The sequence below is a fragment of the Microplitis mediator genome, chromosome 1, assembly GCF_029852145.1.
Source record: "Microplitis mediator isolate UGA2020A chromosome 1, iyMicMedi2.1, whole genome shotgun sequence".
Taxonomy (NCBI): Eukaryota; Metazoa; Arthropoda; class Insecta; order Hymenoptera; family Braconidae; genus Microplitis; species Microplitis mediator.
Window position 1 is genome coordinate 1662127 of NC_079969.1, and position 19557 is coordinate 1681683.

General features: G+C 31.5%; 4 protein-coding genes across 5 annotated transcripts; 2 read left to right on the top strand and 2 right to left on the bottom strand.

Moving 5' to 3' along the window:
* Window positions 1-1781: 1781 nt before the first annotated feature.
* On the top strand, window positions 1782-3645 carry LOC130678221 (glucosamine-6-phosphate isomerase). Of its 2 annotated transcripts, none has more exons than XM_057485310.1 (5): window positions 1782-2095; window positions 2171-2303; window positions 2366-2650; window positions 3032-3390; window positions 3485-3645. In XM_057485310.1, exons 2-5 carry the CDS (start codon window positions 2180-2182, stop codon window positions 3521-3523), a joined length of 807 nt encoding a protein of 268 aa, XP_057341293.1. In that variant the 5' UTR covers window positions 1782-2095; window positions 2171-2179; the 3' UTR covers window positions 3524-3645. The 2 variants fall into 2 exon arrangements, with proteins under 2 accessions (XP_057341293.1, XP_057341302.1); XM_057485319.1 differs by having other exon boundaries at window positions 1782-2062.
* A 66-nt stretch (window positions 3646-3711) lies between these two features.
* On the bottom strand, window positions 3712-5689 carry LOC130678231 (FGFR1 oncogene partner 2 homolog). Its single transcript, XM_057485332.1, has 3 exons — window positions 5557-5689; window positions 5043-5431; window positions 3712-4591 (listed from the first exon to the last, which is right to left on the bottom strand). The coding sequence occupies exons 2-3, from the start codon at window positions 5427-5429 to the stop codon at window positions 4316-4318; spliced, it is 663 nt and encodes a 220-aa protein (XP_057341315.1). The 5' UTR covers window positions 5430-5431; window positions 5557-5689; the 3' UTR covers window positions 3712-4315.
* A 2290-nt stretch (window positions 5690-7979) lies between these two features.
* Window positions 7980-12301, top strand: LOC130678205 (regulator of telomere elongation helicase 1 homolog). The gene is made up of 3 exons (XM_057485284.1): window positions 7980-8275; window positions 8342-8810; window positions 9841-12301. The coding sequence occupies exons 1-3, from the start codon at window positions 8143-8145 to the stop codon at window positions 12299-12301; spliced, it is 3063 nt and encodes a 1020-aa protein (XP_057341267.1). The 5' UTR covers window positions 7980-8142.
* On the bottom strand, window positions 12286-16850 carry LOC130678212 (T-complex protein 11-like protein 1). The gene is made up of 7 exons (XM_057485297.1): window positions 16607-16850; window positions 16186-16303; window positions 14787-15129; window positions 14214-14729; window positions 13626-13810; window positions 13381-13547; window positions 12286-12627 (listed from the first exon to the last, which is right to left on the bottom strand). The coding sequence occupies exons 2-7, from the start codon at window positions 16260-16262 to the stop codon at window positions 12380-12382; spliced, it is 1536 nt and encodes a 511-aa protein (XP_057341280.1). The 5' UTR covers window positions 16263-16303; window positions 16607-16850; the 3' UTR covers window positions 12286-12379.
* Between the last annotated feature and the right edge of the window lie 2707 nt (window positions 16851-19557).

Consider the following 19557-nt stretch of genomic DNA (forward strand, 5'->3'; position numbering starts at 1 on the left):
CTTTGAGTACCCACATCAATAAATTTTATAAACTTCAAATTGGCCGTTAATAATTAATCAAAAAATTAATTAATGACCATCTCACCCAACTATAGCGATGTGGGTACTCATTCTCAGTGAAATTTTCCTCGCTTTTCAAAAATCCTACTCTTTAATGTCCCAAAAATTTTCTCTTCTCTCAAAATCAAAAATAGATCATTTTGCCCCTATAAGTGACAAATACAAAATTTATTAACCTTCAATCGTAACATAGCCTTGTGACCACTCATTTTACGGGTAATTTTATCACCTTTTCACTCCCACCACCCATGTTTAGAAAAAAAAATCCCACGTCATTAAATCATTTAGAAAAAAATTATTTATTCAACTTTTATAATTGATAACAAATACATGTTTTTATTTATTGTAAAAATTTATGTGACTTGCGTCGTCCCATTTTCTTCGTCGTTCATCATAAGTAACTAAAAAAAATATATAATTATAATTTAAAAAAAAATAAACAAAAAAAAATTCCTGTACCTTTAAGTTGTTTATTAGACAGCTCAATATTTTCTAACAATCTATCAACTGTCGATGTATAGTTTAATAATATATAAGTAACTGACGCAATCGCAATTAAAAAAATCAAACACGTAATCAGAAAAATTATATATTTTTTTCTTTCGTTCATTTTAAACTCATAAATTTTACTTCAATCTTTAATATTTACAATAATAATTGATAAAAAAATGCAGAGTAAAAAAAAGTTAACGACTGACTTCACTCGAGTTAAAAATGTTTCCCATCATTATTATTATTATCAAATTTTATCTATAAAAATGTCATTAACGCCTAGCGTAGATTACTCAGCACTCATGAAATGTCTATTAATTACGACCTCTAGTATTTTTTTTATCTATTTTTTTTATTTTTTTCGAAATGAATAAAAAAATTTCTCAAGATTACATAATTTTTTTTAAAGAAAGTAATTTGCGGCCAAGTAACTGGAGATAGAAAGAAAATTAATGAGACCATTTTTGTAGGAAATTTACTCCTCTATAATAAAGTTCCTTATAATCATACCTGAAAAATTGATAGTTTGGGCAGTAGGAATTTTTAAAGCTTGAAAAACCAAATTTTTTTCTATTTTTTAAACACTTGATATTTTTGTTCTTTTTACTTAACTTTTAAATTCAAATTCTGGCTGAACTTACAGAGGTATATCAAAAGTGATAAGGACCATTTTTGTAGAGAATTGAATTTCCTACAAAAAAGAAAGAAATGACTTTTGCCCAAAACTCGATATTTTAGACAGAAATCGAATTTTTAAAAAATTTGAGAAATTATTTTAAAAGTAATTTAACAAATAAATTAAAAAAAATTATTTCCTATCAAAAATATTAACTTTACGTAAATTTTGAAAGAGACCTTTTTTGTAGCCAATTAAATTTCCTACAAAATCATTCCTTATCAATTTTTTTCTATCTCTACTCCTTCCCTCTCAAAACTTCAAAAAACCTAAAAACCGCATTTTCATTTTTAAATTTGAATTCAAATTTAAGTATTTTCCCGCCTCCGCCATTTCGCGCGTTGCCAATTCCCCCGCCATTTTGTGATAACATACCGATAGCATTTACTGACAAATAAACATTTTTATTATTACAAATATAAACAATAATTTATTCTAATGATCAGAGGATTTGAAATTTTCAAAAGTTTCTTATTCACGAAATTTGAAAAATAAAAATGTCTGCCCCCTCTCCTTTTTATTTCTTTTGCTTGCAGTTTGCGGTAAAAAAAGATACTGGCACAGTAATTTCGACACTCCTTACATAAACAATACCTTAATAATAATAATAATTAAATATAAAAAAACTTTTTTTTTAAAATAATTCCGACATTTTCTTTTTATTTTAAAGAAGGCGTTTTTTTTTTTCGAGTTATCGACTTTATCAGTGCCCTCATTGCAAAAAAATAATAACAATTTCTAAGAACAATAGCTCTATTGAATATAAAAGATAATTAAAATTTTTTTTTTTTTTAAATAAATTTCAAATAAAAATTCGCTCATATATTTATTGAGGTCAGTGAACAGAAGTTGTTACACTTAAGCTCAGTAATAAACTTTTTTAAAAAAATCCCAAAATTTTGTGGTACAAAAATTCAAATAAATTTTTTTTTATTTTTCCAGAAAAAAAAAATGAGACTAGTAATTTGTGATACTGTTGATAATGTTTCTGAATGGTCAGCAAAATATGTGATGAAGAGGATCCACGATTTTGAGCCCAATGAAAATAAATATTTTGTCTTGGGTCTGCCTACAGGTAATTTTTTTTTTTTTTTTTTTAAATGAAAACTAATAATTATTTTAAAAATTCTTATAAAGGAGGAACGCCATTGGGAATGTATAAAAAATTAATAGAATATTATATGCAAGGAAAATTGTCATTTAAATATGTCAAGACTTTTAATATGGACGAATATGTCAATCTGCCGAGCAATCATTCGGAGTCATATCATTATTATATGTACCACAATTTTTTTAAACATATTGACATCGAGCCGACGAATGTCCATATATTAGACGGAAATGCCGAGGATCTAGAGTACGAGTGTCAGGAATTCGAGCGTAAAATAACTGAAGCTGGTGGTGTTGACCTTTTTATTGGAGGTAAAGTTTACCAGAAATTTTTTAGAGCTACCGGACCAATATTTTTTCAAAGTACGCGCCGAGACGCGTTGAATGAGTACCCACATGACTAGGTTCTGAAAAAGTTGTCACAGGCAATTTTTCGGCCGCCATTTTGTTTTTGAATTCCGGTTAAAAAAAAAGTGCTCGTAATATATCGATGTGGGTACTCAAACTTCTTGTCTCGACGTCCTGTACCTCATTCTATGTCTCACGAGTGTCAAAAAAATTTTTTTGAATTTCTCAAAATTTCCAAAACTCAAAAATTTTTTTTTTCTGAACCCTATGATGTGGGTACTCAAACTTCATGAAATCACCTCCTGAATTTAGGATAACTACTCATTGAACTATTAAATGAACCAGGTATCGGACCGGATGGTCACATCGCCTTCAATGAGCCAGGATCGTCTTTGGCCTCTCGCACGCGGGTGAAATCTCTCGCCCAAGACACTCTGGAGGCAAACAAACGTTTCTTTGACAACGACATCGAGAAGGTTCCCAAGCAGGCACTGACTGTAGGTGTCGGGACTGTAATGGACGCTAAGGAAGTAATGATTCTTATCACCGGCTCTCACAAAGCATTTGCGCTCTACAAAGCCATTGAAGAAGGTATCAATCATATGTGGACTGTCTCAGCCTTCCAGCAACATCCTCACGCTCTTTTTATCTGCGACGAGGACGCGACCCTTGAACTCAGGGTTAAAACTGTCAAATATTTTAAAGTAATTTTTTTTTCTATTTAATTAATTAATTAATTAATTAATTAATTAATTAATTAATTAATCAACCAACTAATTAAAATTTTATATTTTTCAGGCACTGAGTGACGTCCACAGAAAATTAATTGAAGACTAAGAATTTTTATTTTTTCTTTACCTTTGAAAATTTTTTTTTATGCCAATGAAAAATTTTTTGATTTAAAAAATTTTTTATTTTATTAATTGTAACGGTATAACAAATATATTTTTCATACTACAGTACAATTTGTCTTATTAATTAATATTAATATTAAAAATTAATTTTTTTTTTAAACCGCGAATTAATTCGCGGTTTTTTTTTTTTTTCAGTGATTCGAAGTCGCTATTTTTATAAGCTATATTTCAGTGAGTATTGAAGATAATTGAATGTTATGGGGGGTCATTGGAAAGGAAATTTAATTATCTATAATTTTTTATTGATTGAATTTTTTCATAAGACTGATATTTATCGAAATATGAGGCCCTGAAAGAAATAAAAGGGAGTAATTGGAAAAAATATGATATTTATATTTTGAGAAGCCGTAACTTTTTAAAAAACGATTTTAGGGAATTTTTTAAAGAGACAAAAATTGTAGGAAATTTAATTTTGAATAATTTTTGATTCTTTGAAAAATCTCGTAGGGTCAATACTTTAGGAGATATCGCTTATTAAAGGGGGCATTATAATAGAGCTATTGAAATTTTATAAAAAAATAATAATTGATCATTTAAATGGCGGTAACTTTGAAACGAATGACTTTAAAAATATTTATAGAGACAAAAATTGTAGCTTGTTAAATTTCCTTTCCAACGAACATATATAACGTATATCTGATATATTTTAAAAGATATCTTAGAATATAAAATAAATAAATAAAATTTTTACTTAGAACCCAAAAAAAAATATAAATTATAATTCCTCGTTATCGTTACTATCAGTCTGTGAAGTTTTGTTATCCTGCAAGACACTGACTGTAGTACCGGTAGTTGTCATGCTGATGCTATTGCTGCTATTTACAGACCCATAATGATTGGCAATATTAACCAGCTCTCTCAGTACATTATTTTCTTCTTTCAATTTCGATAAATTTTCTTTGTACTTTAACTCACTTTCTTCGTCTAGTGACGCAGCAACTCTCATAACTGCAGCCATTTCATTTATTTTCTCAGCTTGGTTGGTAATAATCTACAAAAAAAAGTACTTATTTTTCATTTTACTCAATCAGATATTTTTTTAAAAATAAATAAGTGCCAGATTCTTAAAGCCGATAAAATTTCCTGTAAAATGAGTACCCACAAGCCTATGTTTCGATAACACGCCTATTTCATAGATATATGGTATATATTAATATGATAATTAACTTCCGGTTTAAACCCCATCATGTGGGTACTCAAACTACTCGCCTCGACTTCCTCTCTCTTATCCCAAGATTCATTTACCCAAAAAATTAAATTTCAAAAAAATAAATTACGTGCGTCGATTTTTTTGGGTCAATTTTTCATGTCATCTAAATATATTGATGTGGGTACTCAAACAAACGGAAATCACCTCACAAATTCAAAGAACCAATCAGTTGTGGCGTCAAAGTTACCTACAGAACTCGACAACTAAAATTTACCTGACGTTTAATACTCACATTAGCATAGCGCGCGTTATAAATAGAGGACAAGTTTATTTTGTTAGATTTAATCAAGGAGGCAGTGTGCTGACGATATTTAGACATGATAAGCTCGATAGTATTCTGATGTTCCTCTAGTGCATTGCGGAGCTCGCGGTTCTCGGCCTGTAGCTCGCGCAAGTGTTTAGTCTCCTGCTGTATTCCCGCGATCAGGGCGTCCCTTGGCTGCTGTTTCGCCTCATTGTTCAGCACCTCGATCTCTTCTTGATACTGTTTCATATTGTCGATCTGGTTGCAGACCGACTGGATCTCGGTTATCAAATTGTCTGCAGTGTTTTCGTGGTCCGAAATACGGCCGACTAATTTTTTAGCGTCACAAATTATTTGCTGGACTGTCAGTGACATTTCTGAATTTTTATAATAAAATAATAATTTTTTTATCAAACATATTTTTTTTTTATTTAGAATCTTAACATATAATTGAGTTTGAAAAATTAAAATTCGAAAAAAAAATTTGCTTCTTAATTCTTACCTGCAATTTTGTTTTTTATTTTCTTGGATTTTTTTCTTATTTATTTATATTTTTGTTATTCTCAGGTTATGTTTTAATGTCAACTTATGATAATAATAATAATAATAATAACAATAATGATAACGGTGACGGTGTAATAAGACAGCAGCGCTCGATAAAAATTTTAATAAAAAATTTGAATTTTCGCGCCAGAATAATTTTTTAAATGAACGCTTGGCTAGAGCTAGAGCTAGAGCATTTCCGAATGCACCTAGACTAAAAAATTATACTAGAAATTTTATATTTTTATTATTTAATTCTTCTTAATATTTGCGCGGGAAATTTAAATATTTGAAAAATAAATTATTATTTAGAAACGAGAAAAATTAAAAATCGAGAGTCAAAATAAAATGGCGGCGGAATAATGATCCAGCAGTTAGCAGACAATCATCAATTTTTGGATTTTTTTCTCACCAAATCAATTGCAAAAAAAAAAAAAAACAAAAAAAATGCACGTGTAGAAAATAGAAAAATCTGCAAGTGCAATTTTTCAAAATATTTTTTTTTTTATAATTTATCATTATTTTTAAATTCCAAAAATTATTTGACGTTTGCTAACTTCAGTATCATGGCAGAATATGATAGAAAAATATTTAAAATTAAAAAAAAAAACACTTGAGTGTTTGAACAAACCTTGGCGGGGAAATAATATGCAGAAGGGTGTCCTAATACACTTGGAGATTTAAATTAAATTGCTCCAAGTGTATTGCAGCTAAAAAACGTCACTTAACTGCTATTTTCCCACCAGACGATGCCAGATGATTTTGCTCAGGAACGAGGAAGTTGTCAGCATCAGCATCAGCAACACTTACACTACCACTGAACACTTAACACTTTACACTAGCACTGAACTCTTAACACTTAACTGCACTAGAGACACTTTGCACAATTTAAATTTTACAGACACTCGACAATTTAATTAAACGATAACTATGAGCAATAAATTTAATGGATGATTCCGCGAATTAACTGCAGTATTGTTTAAATTCAAACGTAAAGAAGGATCTGGACTACTACTGGCGTCGATGATACTGACTGCCGCTATCGAACCGTCAGTTGAAACAAAGGAATCGAATTTGCGATTCATCGCCCGCCCCCACTCAGCAAAAATTTTAACGTCGAATACAGCGACGCGTAGTGGCGCCAACTTGGCGCGAAATTTAAAAATTGAAATTTAATAATTTTATTGAAATTTATTTGTCAATAATTATATTAATTTGAATAAAAAATATACTCGAATTTTTTTATTTTCATCAATAATTTGTTAATTATTTTTAATGTTTGCGCGGTAAATTTAAATTTTTGAAAAATAAATTATTTTAAATTGGGGAAAAATTAAAAATCGTAAGTCAAAATTAAATGGCGGCAGAATATGATAGAAAAATATTTAAAATATTGAAAAAAAAAACACTTGAGTGTTTGAACAAACCTTGGCGGGGAAATAATATGCAGAAGGGTGTCCTAATACATTTGGAGATTTAATTTAAATTGCTCCAAGTGTATTGCAGCTAAAAAACGTCACTTAACTGCTATTTTCCCACCAGACGATGCCAGATGATTTTGCTCAGGAACGAGGAAGTTGTCAGCATCAGCATCAGCAACACTTTACACTTCCACTGAACACTTAACACTTCACGACACCACAGATATTTTGCACAATTTAAATTAATAAAAGATAAAATTTACAATCACTGCACACTTTTACACGAATTAACTGCGATACTGTTTCAATTCAAACGTAAAGAAGAATCTGGACTACTACTGGCGTCGATGATACTGACTGCCGCTATCGAACCGTCAGTTGAAAGAAAGGAATCGATTTTGCGATTCATCGCCCGCCCCCACTCAGCAAAAATTTTAACGTCGAATACAGCGACGCGTAGTGGCGCCAACTTGGCGCGAAATTTGAAAATTTAAATTCTATAATTATTTAAAAATTTATTTGTGTCAATAATTATATTAATTAGGGTGTATCCGGAAATGATCTAGCTCTAGTTCTTATTATTTCTCAATTCATTTATTTTTTTTTTATAAATATTGTGTTGGTTTTTGTTTTTAATGTGAATTTTGTTGTTGTTGTAATTTTTTTTTTTTTTGTAAAATTAGTTTGAGTTGTTGTCGTTGTTGTTGTGACAGTTTTTATGTCAAAGCCCCAAATATCTCTAGTTATTTTTAAACTTTTTCAAAATTCAAAATTTCCCGCCATTTTGAACTTCCGCGCCTGCGCCCGCAAAATTTAAATTCCCGCCAATTCTGACATCCTAAAGTGATCAGCTGTACCCTGTACGTCAAACTTTTCTCATGTGTTCTTTAATTAACTATTAACAGTAATTAATTAACTGATTAATTAATAATAATAATAAAATTAAATTTAAAATAATGATAATAATTTTTAAAAAATTAATTGAAAATATTTGAATTCAAAAATAATAAAAGTGTTTTTAAGTTTGAGGTTATTTTAAAATCGTATGAAATAAATAATTTAATTAATTTAAAAAGTAATACGAATTTTAATTAGTGTGTTAATTAAATAATTAAATAATTAAAATGCCGGAAATAAAAATAAATAATATAATTGTTAATTTTCCATTTGAACCTTACGATGTACAAAAAACTTATATGTCAAAAGTTATCGAATGTTTACAAAATAAAAAACATGGAGTACTCGAATCACCTACAGGTAATTTTAATTAATTAATTAATTAATTAATTAAGTAAATTTTTAATTAATAAATTTATTTTTTAGGAACTGGTAAAACTTTGTGTCTTTTATGTTCATCATTGAGTTGGTTGATGACAAAGAAAGCGCATCTGCAGGCGCAGATGCTCGTCGGGGCTGTGGACAATCCGGAGTTTGGCGGTAAATTTTTTGAAAAATTAAAAAAAGACTTGGAGATGGCAAGTGGAGGTGGAAGTGCTGATGGAGATGGGAGTGAAGGTGGAGGAGGTGGAGGGGTGGGAAAAAGCCAAGGGTTCGGGTGGTCGCAGCCGAAGATCATTTACGCCTCGCGAACTCACTCGCAGCTGACTCAGGTGATGGGCGAGTTAAAGAGGACGAGCTTCAAGCATCTGAAGGTCGCAGTTATCGGATCGAGGGACCAGTTGTGTATTCATCCGGAGATTTCTAAAGAGAGCAACTCGGCTGATAAAATTCATCTGTGTCAGGCCAAAGTTAGGACGCGCTCGTGCATGTATTACAATAATGTGGAAAACAGGTAAGTTTTTATGTATTTTTTTTAGTTTAGTTAGAATCGGGAAGTGATTTCATGAAGTTTGAGTACCCACACCATTAGCTTTTGGTAAAGTCGAATTTCGAGTCATTATTAATTTTTGAAAATTATCATGCACTAATTTTTCATATATTGGTCAATACTCTGAGATTCAGGAGGTAATTTCAAGAAGTTTGAGTACCCACATCACTAGGTTTTGGTAAAGTCAAATTTTGAGTCTTTATTAATTTTTGAAAATGATTTTCTATTATTTTTTTGCATTTTGGTGAGTACTCTGGGATTCAGGAGGTAATTTCATGAAGTTTGAGTACCCACATCACTAGGTTTTGAGAAAGTCGAAATTTGAGTCATTATTAATTTTTGAAAATGATTGTCTATAATTTTTTTGAATTTTGGTGGGTACTCTGAGATTCAGGAGGTAATTTCACGAAGTTTGAGTACCCACATCACTAGGTTTTGAGAAAGTCGAAATTTGAGTCATTATTAATTTTTGAAAATGATTGTCTATAATTTTTTTGAATTTTGGTGGGTACTCTGAGATTCAGGAGGTAATTTCACGAAGTTTGAGTACCCACATCACTAGGTTTTGGTAAAGTCAAATTTTGAGTCCTTATTGATTTTTGAAAATGACTGTCTATAATTTTTTTGAATTTTGGTGAGTGCTCTGAGATTCAGGAGGTAATTTCAAGAAGTTTGAGTACCCACATCACTAGGTTTTGAGAAAGTCGAAATTTGAGTCATTATTAATTTTTGAAAATGATTGTCTATAATTTTTTTGAATTTTGGTGGGTACTCTGAGATTCAGGAGGTAATTTCACGAAGTTTGAGTACCCACATCACTAGGTTTTGGTAAAGTCAAATTTTGAGTCCTTATTAATTTTTGAAAATCATCATTTATTATTTTTTTCAATTTTTGTGTGTACCCTGAGATTCAGGGGGTAATTTCATGAAGTTTGAGTACCCACATCAATATATTTGGATTATCCATTAAAATACCAACTTACAAATTTTCCAGAAAAGAAGAAGCGATTTTCAAAGACACAATTTGCGACATCGAAGACCTAGTGAAAGCGGGAACAAAATTCAAATGCTGCCCTTATTTCATGGCCAAGGAGCTGAAACAGTCTGCAGACATAACATTCATGCCATACAACTACCTCCTGGACGCCAAAACCCGTCGCTCCCAGGCCATCGACCTGCAGAACCACATAATCCTCCTCGACGAAGCGCACAATGTCGAAAAAACCTGCGAGGAGTCAGCGTCCCTCCAGATCTCCAGCACGGACATCGCTCTCTGCATCGACGAGATCTCCTCAGTAATGAAGCGCCTGCTCGAGGAAGAAGAATCTCCCGACATCGGGTTCGACGACAAGGAAGCGCAGAAAGATTTCACCGCCGACGACCTCTGCCTCCTGAAGAGCATCTTCCTGGCCCTAGAGTCAGCCATCGACGCCCTGGTCATCAAAGAACCCAAGGGTGACACCTATCCCGGGTCATTCATCTTCGAACTCCTCGAGTCCGCGGAACTCACCTCCAAGGAACTCCAGGTCGCGGACAAACTGGACAAGATCGTCCTCTGGCTCTCCACGACCTCGACGTCGCCCTTCGCCCGAGCAGGTCGCGCGCTCCAGAAGTTCTCTGACTTTATCCGCACAGTCTTCACCAGCTCCGCGTCCTCAATGTCCCGTCACCGTGAGCGAATCCGCGACTGCTACAAGATCTTCATCACCCCCGAGCCCACCAAGTCCAAGAAAGACGGCTGGAACGCGACGAAACCCGTCAACCAATCAGCCAAGTTGATCAGCTACTGGTGCTTCAGTCCCGGGTTCGGGATGCGGCAACTCCTAGAGCTCGGTGTCCACTCGATCATCCTGACCAGCGGAACCCTTTCGCCCTTGAAGCCGTTCATCTCCGAACTGGGAATCCCCATCGACGTCCAACTGGAAAACCCCCACATCGTCGCGACCAAGCAAATCAGCATCGGGGTCCTGGGTCAGGGTCCCGACGGCCATCCTCTGAACTCTTCCTTCAACACCAGGAACGACCCCAAGTACATCTCCAGCCTCGGGAGGACGATCTTCAACTTCAGCTGCCTCATTCCTCATGGACTCCTGGTCTTCTTCCCCTCGTACCCGATAATGAAGAAGTGCTGCGACGACTGGCAGCAAACCGGCATCTGGAGTACCATCTGCGCTAAGAAGCCCGTCTTCGTCGAGCCTCAGGGTAAGGACACATTCAATGCCATTATCAATGATTACTATGCTAAGATTAGAGACCCAGCAGCCAGGGGCGCCATTTTTCTCGCGGTCTGCAGAGGAAAAGTCAGTGAAGGTCTTGATTTTTCTGACAATTACGGCCGCGCTGTGTTGGTAACCGGTCTGCCTTATCCGCCGATGATGGACCCCAGGGTCCTGCTCAAGCAGAAATATTTAGACGAGGTCAGGGTCAAAAACAAGGGAGGTCTAACTGGCGCCCAGTGGTACCAATTAGAGGCCTCCCGGGCGGTTAATCAGGCAGTGGGGAGAATAATTCGACATATTGGTGATTTTGGCGCCATTATTTTGTGCGACTGCAGGTTCAATGGCGCCCAGTTCAAGGAACATTTGTCCAAGTGGTTGAAGCCCTACGTCAAAAATTACAGTAATTTTGGGATGGTGACGAGAGAGCTGAGGGATTTCTTTAAAAATGTTGGGGTCTGTGTTCGAAATGAGCGCGAGGTATCGACAGTCGATAGGTTGCCGACGGTCGGTAGGCTACCGGCGGTCGGTAGTACAGAGGCCGGTAGTGCAGTGAGGGCTGGCAGGAGTGGGGGTGAAGTCAGGGAGGAAAATGTCGATCTGGGAGCTTACAAAAGTGAGGGTCAGGATAAAAGTGATAAGGGTACGATTAATTTTGTCACCAGCAAAGTTAAGGGCAACTGGAGTGGGAGGAGTTGGGAGGCTACGAAAGAAGAGGGCGACTCTGTTGCTAAGAAAAGGAAACTTAAGATACAGAAGTTCGAGGTTAATTATTTAGAGGCCGATAACTCAGTCGGTAAAATGGAATCGACGGTCGGTAAAACAGATTTTAATGTTGGGAGAGGGGATTTGAAGGCTGGGAGTGGGGGTAAGAGTAAAGGTGGGGGGTCTGGAAGGACGATGGAGACAGGAAGTGCCGGTAAGGAAGAAAATTCGGTAAATAGAGCGGGAAATTCAAATGGAAAAGTGGAAAAAAATGATGATAAGAAATCAATTGGACAGAAATATTTGAAAAGTGTAAAAAAATCGTTGACGAAAGAAAATTTTCAAATTTTTGCTAAAATTATTGAGAGTTATCGCGCTCAGGGTAATTTTAGTGAGTTGTGTAAGACATTGGAAAAATTATTTTTGGAAAGTGGAAAGGAAATGAAAGACTTGTTTGTGGGGTTCAAGACTTTTTTGAAAAAACAGCATATTGAGGAGTTTGATAATTACTGCAAGCGTTTTAAGTTGTTGTGATAAATATTTTTAATTGTTTATAAAATATATGTTTATAGTATTAATAAAGGAAATACGTGATTATTTATGAATAAATCTTTAGGCGTCCATTATTGCGTTGTCATGATTCATGGAGCCGAGAGTAGATTTTCGCTTTGAGATCTCGGTGGCGACGATTTCTTGGTAATAGTCCCCGAAGACGCTGCGATTGTGGGCGACTATTATGAAGAATCGAGCGGCTATGGAGGCGAGCTCTTCTTGGAGGGAAGAAAGACCTGGGGGTACTTGAGTTGGCACTGCGTTTTGGGATAAAATTATTTTTTCGAGGAATTGCCGGATTCTCAGATCTAAAAAAAAATTTTTTGTTTTAATTTTTTCTATCGATAATCGAATTTCGAGATATCGATAAATTTTGAAATCGATTTATTGTAAATCGATATATGAAGTTTTCTGAACAAAAATTTTTTCGATAATTGATTTTTGAAAATTCGATAAATCTAAAGTATTCTCAAAATCGATATATCGATCTATCGATATATCGATTTTTGAATTTCGAGATATCGAATTTGTACTTCAGATCGATTAATCGTCATAATTAAATAAATCAAGTCATTGACTATCAAATGATGAATTTTTATAATGATTACAGGATCGATACATTGAAATTCAATGAATCGATTGTAATCTCGAGGTATCGATTGTAACTTTGGGTTCGAGTTATTGACAAAATTAAATGAAAAATCGATTAATCGAAGTTCGAGATTCGAGATATCGATATTATATAAATCGATACATTGAAATTCGATTAGTCGATTGTACTCTCGAGGTATCGATTTCAACTTGGAGTACAAGTTATTGACAAATTTAAGTGAAAAATCAACTAATCGAAGTTTGAGATTCGAGATATCGATATCATATAGATCGATACATCGAAATTCGAGTAATCGATTGTAATCTCAAGGTATCGATTGTAACTTCGAGATCGAGTTATTGACAAATTTAATTTAAAAATCGATTAATCGAAATTCGAGATTAGATATATCGATATCATATAAATCGATATATCGAAATGAATTTTTCAACTGGAAATTTATACTCACTAACGAGTGATCGAATTTTATGGTCTTCATTTGTTAATTCCATGATTTGTCGTTCTAAAATCGATTCTGTTTCTTTATCTAATTCTTTATTATGAACTTCTTTCAAAATAACATTTATATCTTCTTTTATTTGAATCACTACATTGGGCATAATTTTTTCTAATTCTCTGAAAAAAATTCACAATCATACCATTTAATTTTTCATACAAATTCTAGTGAGAAAAAATACAAAAAATCGATCATACTTATTAGAATGAACTGTATCCAAGATAATATCCAAATGTTGCTTAACATTTTTCTTAAATTTATCAACATCTTGCATTAATCCACCGACTGTACTGCCGCAGATCAACAGTATCGATCCAATAATAGTCAATCTATTTATTTTATCTCTTAATTCTAACAATCGTCCCTGATCTAGCATCAGCGTCTAAAACAAAAACTATAATTATTCAAAATATAACTCGCTAAAATTTTTTTAACAACAAATGACTTTCATATTCCTATAGTTTACACGATTCCGCGTAGAATGAGTACCCACAACACTATATTTAAATCAAAAATTGATTTCATTAATTTATCAATTAATTAAACCGCGAAATGACATTTTAAAATTTTCTTTTTTAAACATAGTGATGTGGGTACTCAAACAAGAGGAAATCCGGTCACAAATTAAATGCTGAAGTCAAAAATTAAAAAAAACTTTTTTTCAAAAATAAAAATCATAATTTTTGAGTTAAAATTTTTCAAATCCAAACATAGTGATGTGGGTACTCAAACTACAGGAAATTACATCACGAATACATTAGTACTAATAAAAATTTCCAAAATACCTCAGCTTCTGGACAAGAGTCCCAGTTAAGCAGATCCAAATACGCTTCCGCTAGTAAATAATGCGTAACTTGCTTAAGTCCATTGACATCATTAGCACCTTCTATTTTTTTATCATCTAAATGCTTGAGTAGCCATCTCCTAGTGTTTTGCAAACCATCAGCCTGAATTTCTAAAAATTGGGCGAATTTTTTTTTCTCATACTCGATACTCGAGGCGACGATATTCGGCCGCATCATCGTGATTGTAAAATTAGCGAGGTCTAATTTCATCAGCTGCAGAGTCTCCATGATTCCCTTGAACGTGTCTACGATGTCAGTACATTCTAATAACTCCCGAATTTTATCATCGCGCACCGGCGCGCATATTTTGCTCATTAAATTTAAAACATAATGAGAGTAGTGAGTAAAATTCAAAACCCCTTTTTCCGCTTGTTGTTTTATCAGATCAATGTCTAATATTTCGCGTAAATTTTCACGAATTTTTTTATGATGAGGTAAAACTAAATCCTCTAGAGTCTGAAAATACAAAAAAAATTATTAAGAATTTTGAAATTTTTTAAAACATTTAATTACCTCGCGTATTTCGCGCAATAGCACCAACGCTTGAGTGTAATCCGGAGGGTCATCATTCAACTGCTGCTTTAGTAAATTCCAAAACGCATTGTGCATTATCTCCTTCACTTTTTTTTGCAATTTCTTGGTCTTGGTACCGTCATCATCTTGACCCTCATCGTCATCATTTCCGTAGCCATTTATGTCATTGCTAAATAACGCAGGGTCTAATTTGAAATTTTTATCAACAGCTATCTCGTGTGCCAGCGCCATATTTGTCATTCCATTTGCTGCGTTTATTATTTCGTCGAGTGATACAAATTTTGGCGGAGATGCTCCTGTTAGAAAATTTGCTGACCACTGCCTAATTGTAATAAATCATAGATATAAATATATATAAGTATATATTATGGTAGAGAATTTGATGCCCTTTAAAACGAGTACCCACATGCCATATTTATTTTTAATATTTTTTATTATAATATATATACAATATATGTATATATACATCATGCGTAAATCTATATAATGATAGAAAATTGAAAGCCCTTTAAAATGAATACCCACAAGCTATACTTATTTTCAATTTTTATTGTCGATATATACATATATATTTATTTATATATGTATATATGATGTAAATTATTGGAAATAAATATGACATGTGGGTACTCATTTTAAAACATATCGAATTCTCTACCATAATTAATGTACACGAAGATATGTATACATATATATATTGATATATATATATTTATATATATCATATATATCTATCCACATTTTTATATACATATTATAGTAGAGAATTTGATATGCTTTGAAATGAGTACCCACAAGCTATACTTATTTTCAATTTTTATTTTCAATATATACATATATATTTATTTATATATGTATATATGTTGTAAATTATTGGAAATAAATATGACATGTGGGTACTCATTTTAAAGCATATCAAATTCTCTACTATAATTTATGTACATGAATATATGTATACATATATATACATATTGATATATATATTTATATATATCATATATATCTATCCACATTTTTATATACATATTATAGTAGAGAATTTGATATGCTTTGAAATGAGTACCCACATGCTATATATATTTCGAATAAATTAAATCATATATTTATAAATATATATATATGTTGAAAAAAAATTTGAAAATAAGTATCGCTTGTGGGTACTCATTTTAAAGGGCTTTTAATTTTCTATCACGATATAGACTCATATACACAATATATTTGTAATATATATGTATATATGTCATCTAATATAAAATTTCCGCTTCCGGAAAAATTTTTTTCGTTCCGTACGTTCGATATACGATTCAAATTCACTACAATTTAAATCGAACGTCCCTTTAATAAAAAAATATTCATATTTTCATTATCAATTAATTACCTGTCCTTGTTATCATCACTAGATTTATTGATCCCTGACGATGATGATGGACTTGGGTCACTATTTTTATCCTCCATTTTTAAATAATTAAATAACAAAAAATTTTATCTTTAACTCACTGTAAAAAATATAAAATAATAAAATTTATTAGTCAAGACGTTTCATGTACGACGTAGTTCAACGAAATGATAAGTCGCAAATTTATTGTCTCTATTTAATCTTTTTAAAAGATGACTCATTTAAAAGACAACGTGACCTTTAACTTTATTTTGTAAAATAAAATCCTTGTTATGTCCTTTTATAAACAATCAAGGATATTCCCATTATTATCATCATTATTTAAAATTTTCTTTGTCTCTTTAAGCTTCCGGATTTAAAAAAAAAAAATTGAAAATTCATTTTTTTAAATTTTCAAACTTACCACCAATTTATTTATTTTTAATTGATAAATTTGAATATATTTTTTAACAATAAATATATAAGTATATGTATATATGTGTATATATTTTTTTAGAAATTCGAAAACTTGATTAATGGAAATTCGAATTTTATTAACAATAAAATTTAAAAAAATGTCAAAAAAAATTTTTAGTAAAAAAAATAAAATGATTATTAAATAAAATAAAAAATACTAGACAATTTAATAATAAACGGAGTCATGTTTCGATCTATTGTCACAAATGTACACAAATGGTTATATGTTGATGGGAACAGCTGTTTATTTTAGATATACTCGGGGATCAGTAGCTGCTGCCGCCGTCAGATAGATTTTAAAAATTGGCGGGAAAATTTGAAATTTAAAAATTTGAAAATTATTCACGCCGTCGCGCGTGAGGAAGGTCAATTTTTTTTGGGAAATTAAAAGAGTCTTGAGAATGGAATCCGAAATTTTTATGTATGGAAATTTTGCGAATTTAAATTTCGCGCCATTTAAGTTGTATGGTACAGAAAAAAAATTTGAATTTGAAAAATTTGTGTGTGAATTTGGATAGAGAATTTGAAGCCCTGTAAAATGAGTACCCACAACCCATATTTATTTTTAATAATTTACTATATGTATATTTATATATTTATTTATATATAGATATACATATATAAATCTTTTGATGAGACTAGAATATATATGGCATGTGGGTACTCATTTTAAAGAGCGCAGAATTCTCTATTTATTTATATACTTTAATATATATTTTTTGTAATATATTTATATATATATTTTAAATATATATAAATTTCTAAAATTTAAAAAATAAGTAGAGCTTGTGGGTACTCGTTTGAGAGGTCTTTAAATTCTCTACTTTTCTGTGTACCTAAAAATATATTTTTCAATAATTCTCTCCTTCATATATTTATATATTTATTCAAATATATACAAATTTTGAAAATTCCAAAAAATAAATCCAGTATGTGGGTACTCATTTGAAAGGGCATTAAATTCTCTACTTTTTTACTCACATAAATATATAAATATATATAAAAAAGTAATAAAAAATTCATTAACGTCATTTTTATTACAATGGCGTCACTAAAGATGTCACTAGTAGTAACAAAAAAAGTAAATGAAAAAACTGCAAGATTTAGAGGAAGACATTAAAGACAATATATTGACTCACTACCCACGCAAACAGTCTATCACTTTAATTACTACCGAGTTCATGAATGAAATAATCTATAAATAAATTTTTCTTTCTCCATTTTGCAAAACAAATTTATTCATGATAATAAAATTTAAAAAATCCATTTTGACCCTCGCGTTTTTCAAGTTTTACAAATAAATACTTCAGACAAAAGTCCGAAATTTTCAATGGCGTAGTAGATTTTTTTATCTCGTAACTTTTGAAGTTAATGAATTTTGAAAATTCGCCAGTTTTTTTTTTTTTTTTCAATTAGTAGTTAATTATTCTAATGAGAGACACTGAAAATACATTTGAGTTAACAATATAATTAACTAATTAAATGTACTTGATTATTTAATTCAACAGAAACACAACACACAATAAACTCAATGAAACCTTGACACCTCCGGCGACCTTGAGATAAAAATTACCTTCAAACATCAATTACCTCCCACTCTCAGACGCTTAAAAAACTGTTAAACTTCAAAAGATTTTATAAACATAAAAAAAAAAAAATATATAAATTCAATTTAAACTTTAAATTAAAATTACTCGTAAACTATCAAATCTACATAATAAACCAATTGACCTTTTTTTGTAGCAAATTTAATCCCCTACAATTTTTATTTCAACAAAAAAAGTGATGGGGCTGCTCATTAAAAAGTTACACTCCCATAAACAATTATCTATTTTTTTCCCCACGGAAATTTATTTTGAGGTTTGATAAAAATAGCAATATCTCGAAAACTATGGATTTTTTGACATTTGTTCTAGAGAGTTAATTTGTAGAGCATTAAATTTCCTTTTTTAAGAGTACTAACAACACCCAATTACTGTAATTACTACTCACAAATCCTTCAATTAATCAAAAATTTGTAGTTTTTTTTATTCAGGATTTTTGCATCCACTTAAAGTAACGATATCGAGAACTATCAATTTTTCGAAATTTTTCTAAGATACAAAATTTGTAGGTCACAAAATTTCCTTTCCAATGAGCACCAACAAACCCCAATTACTTCAAATACTCTTTACAATATTCCCAATTAATCAAAATATATACAAATTTCCTTAAAAATTTTGATCTCTACTAAAAAGAGCAATATCTCAAAAACTATCAATTTTTCGAAATTTTTCTAAGATACAAAATTTGTAGGTCACAAATTTTCCTTTCCAACGAGCACCAACAAACCCCAATTACTTCAATTACTCTTTACAATATTCCCAATTAATCAAAATATATCCCAATTTCCTTCAAAATTTTTATCTCTACTAAAAAGAGCAATATCTCAAAAACTATCAATTTTTCGAAATTTTTCTAAGATACAAAATTTGTAGGTCACAAAATTTCCTTTCCAACGAGAACCAACGAATCCCAATTACTTCAAATATTCTTCACAATATTCCCAATTAATTAAAATAGATCCAAATTTCCTTCAAAATTTTTATCTACTAAAAATACCATTATCTCAAAAACTATCAATTTTTCAAAATTTTTCTAAGATACAAAATTTGTAGGTCACAAAATTTCCTTTCTAACGAGCACCAACAAACCCCAATTACTTTAATTACTCTTTACAATATTCCCAATTAATCAAAATATATCCAAATTTCCTTCAAAATTTTGATCTCTACTAAAAACAGCATTATCTAAAAAACTATCAATTTTTCAAAATTTTTCTAAGATACAAAATTTGTAGATCATAAAATTCCCTTTCCATTGACCATATTGACAATCAATTTATCTTCAGTATTCTTT

Coding starts and splice junctions, on each gene's coding strand:
- LOC130678221 (XM_057485310.1), top strand. CDS start 2,180: ATGAGACTAGTAATTTGTGATACTGTTGATAATGTTTCTGAATGGTCA. Junction 2,304..2,365: donor TGTCTTGGGTCTGCCTACAG/GTAATTTTTTTT, acceptor ATTCTTATAAAG/GAGGAACGCCATTGGGAATG. Junction 2,651..3,031: donor TGTTGACCTTTTTATTGGAG/GTAAAGTTTACC, acceptor TAAATGAACCAG/GTATCGGACCGGATGGTCAC.
- LOC130678231 (XM_057485332.1), bottom strand. CDS start 5,429: ATGTCACTGACAGTCCAGCAAATAATTTGTGACGCTAAAAAATTAGTC. Junction 4,592..5,042: donor ATAACGCGCGCTATGCTAAT/GTGAGTATTAAA, acceptor TTTTTTTTGTAG/ATTATTACCAACCAAGCTGA.
- LOC130678205 (XM_057485284.1), top strand. CDS start 8,143: ATGCCGGAAATAAAAATAAATAATATAATTGTTAATTTTCCATTTGAA. Junction 8,276..8,341: donor AGTACTCGAATCACCTACAG/GTAATTTTAATT, acceptor TTTATTTTTTAG/GAACTGGTAAAACTTTGTGT. Junction 8,811..9,840: donor TACAATAATGTGGAAAACAG/GTAAGTTTTTAT, acceptor CAAATTTTCCAG/AAAAGAAGAAGCGATTTTCA.
- LOC130678212 (XM_057485297.1), bottom strand. CDS start 16,262: ATGGAGGATAAAAATAGTGACCCAAGTCCATCATCATCGTCAGGGATC. Junction 13,548..13,625: donor GATACAGTTCATTCTAATAA/GTATGATCGATT, acceptor AATTTTTTTCAG/AGAATTAGAAAAAATTATGC. Junction 12,628..13,380: donor TAAAATTCGATCACTCGTTA/GTGAGTATAAAT, acceptor ATTTTTTTTTAG/ATCTGAGAATCCGGCAATTC.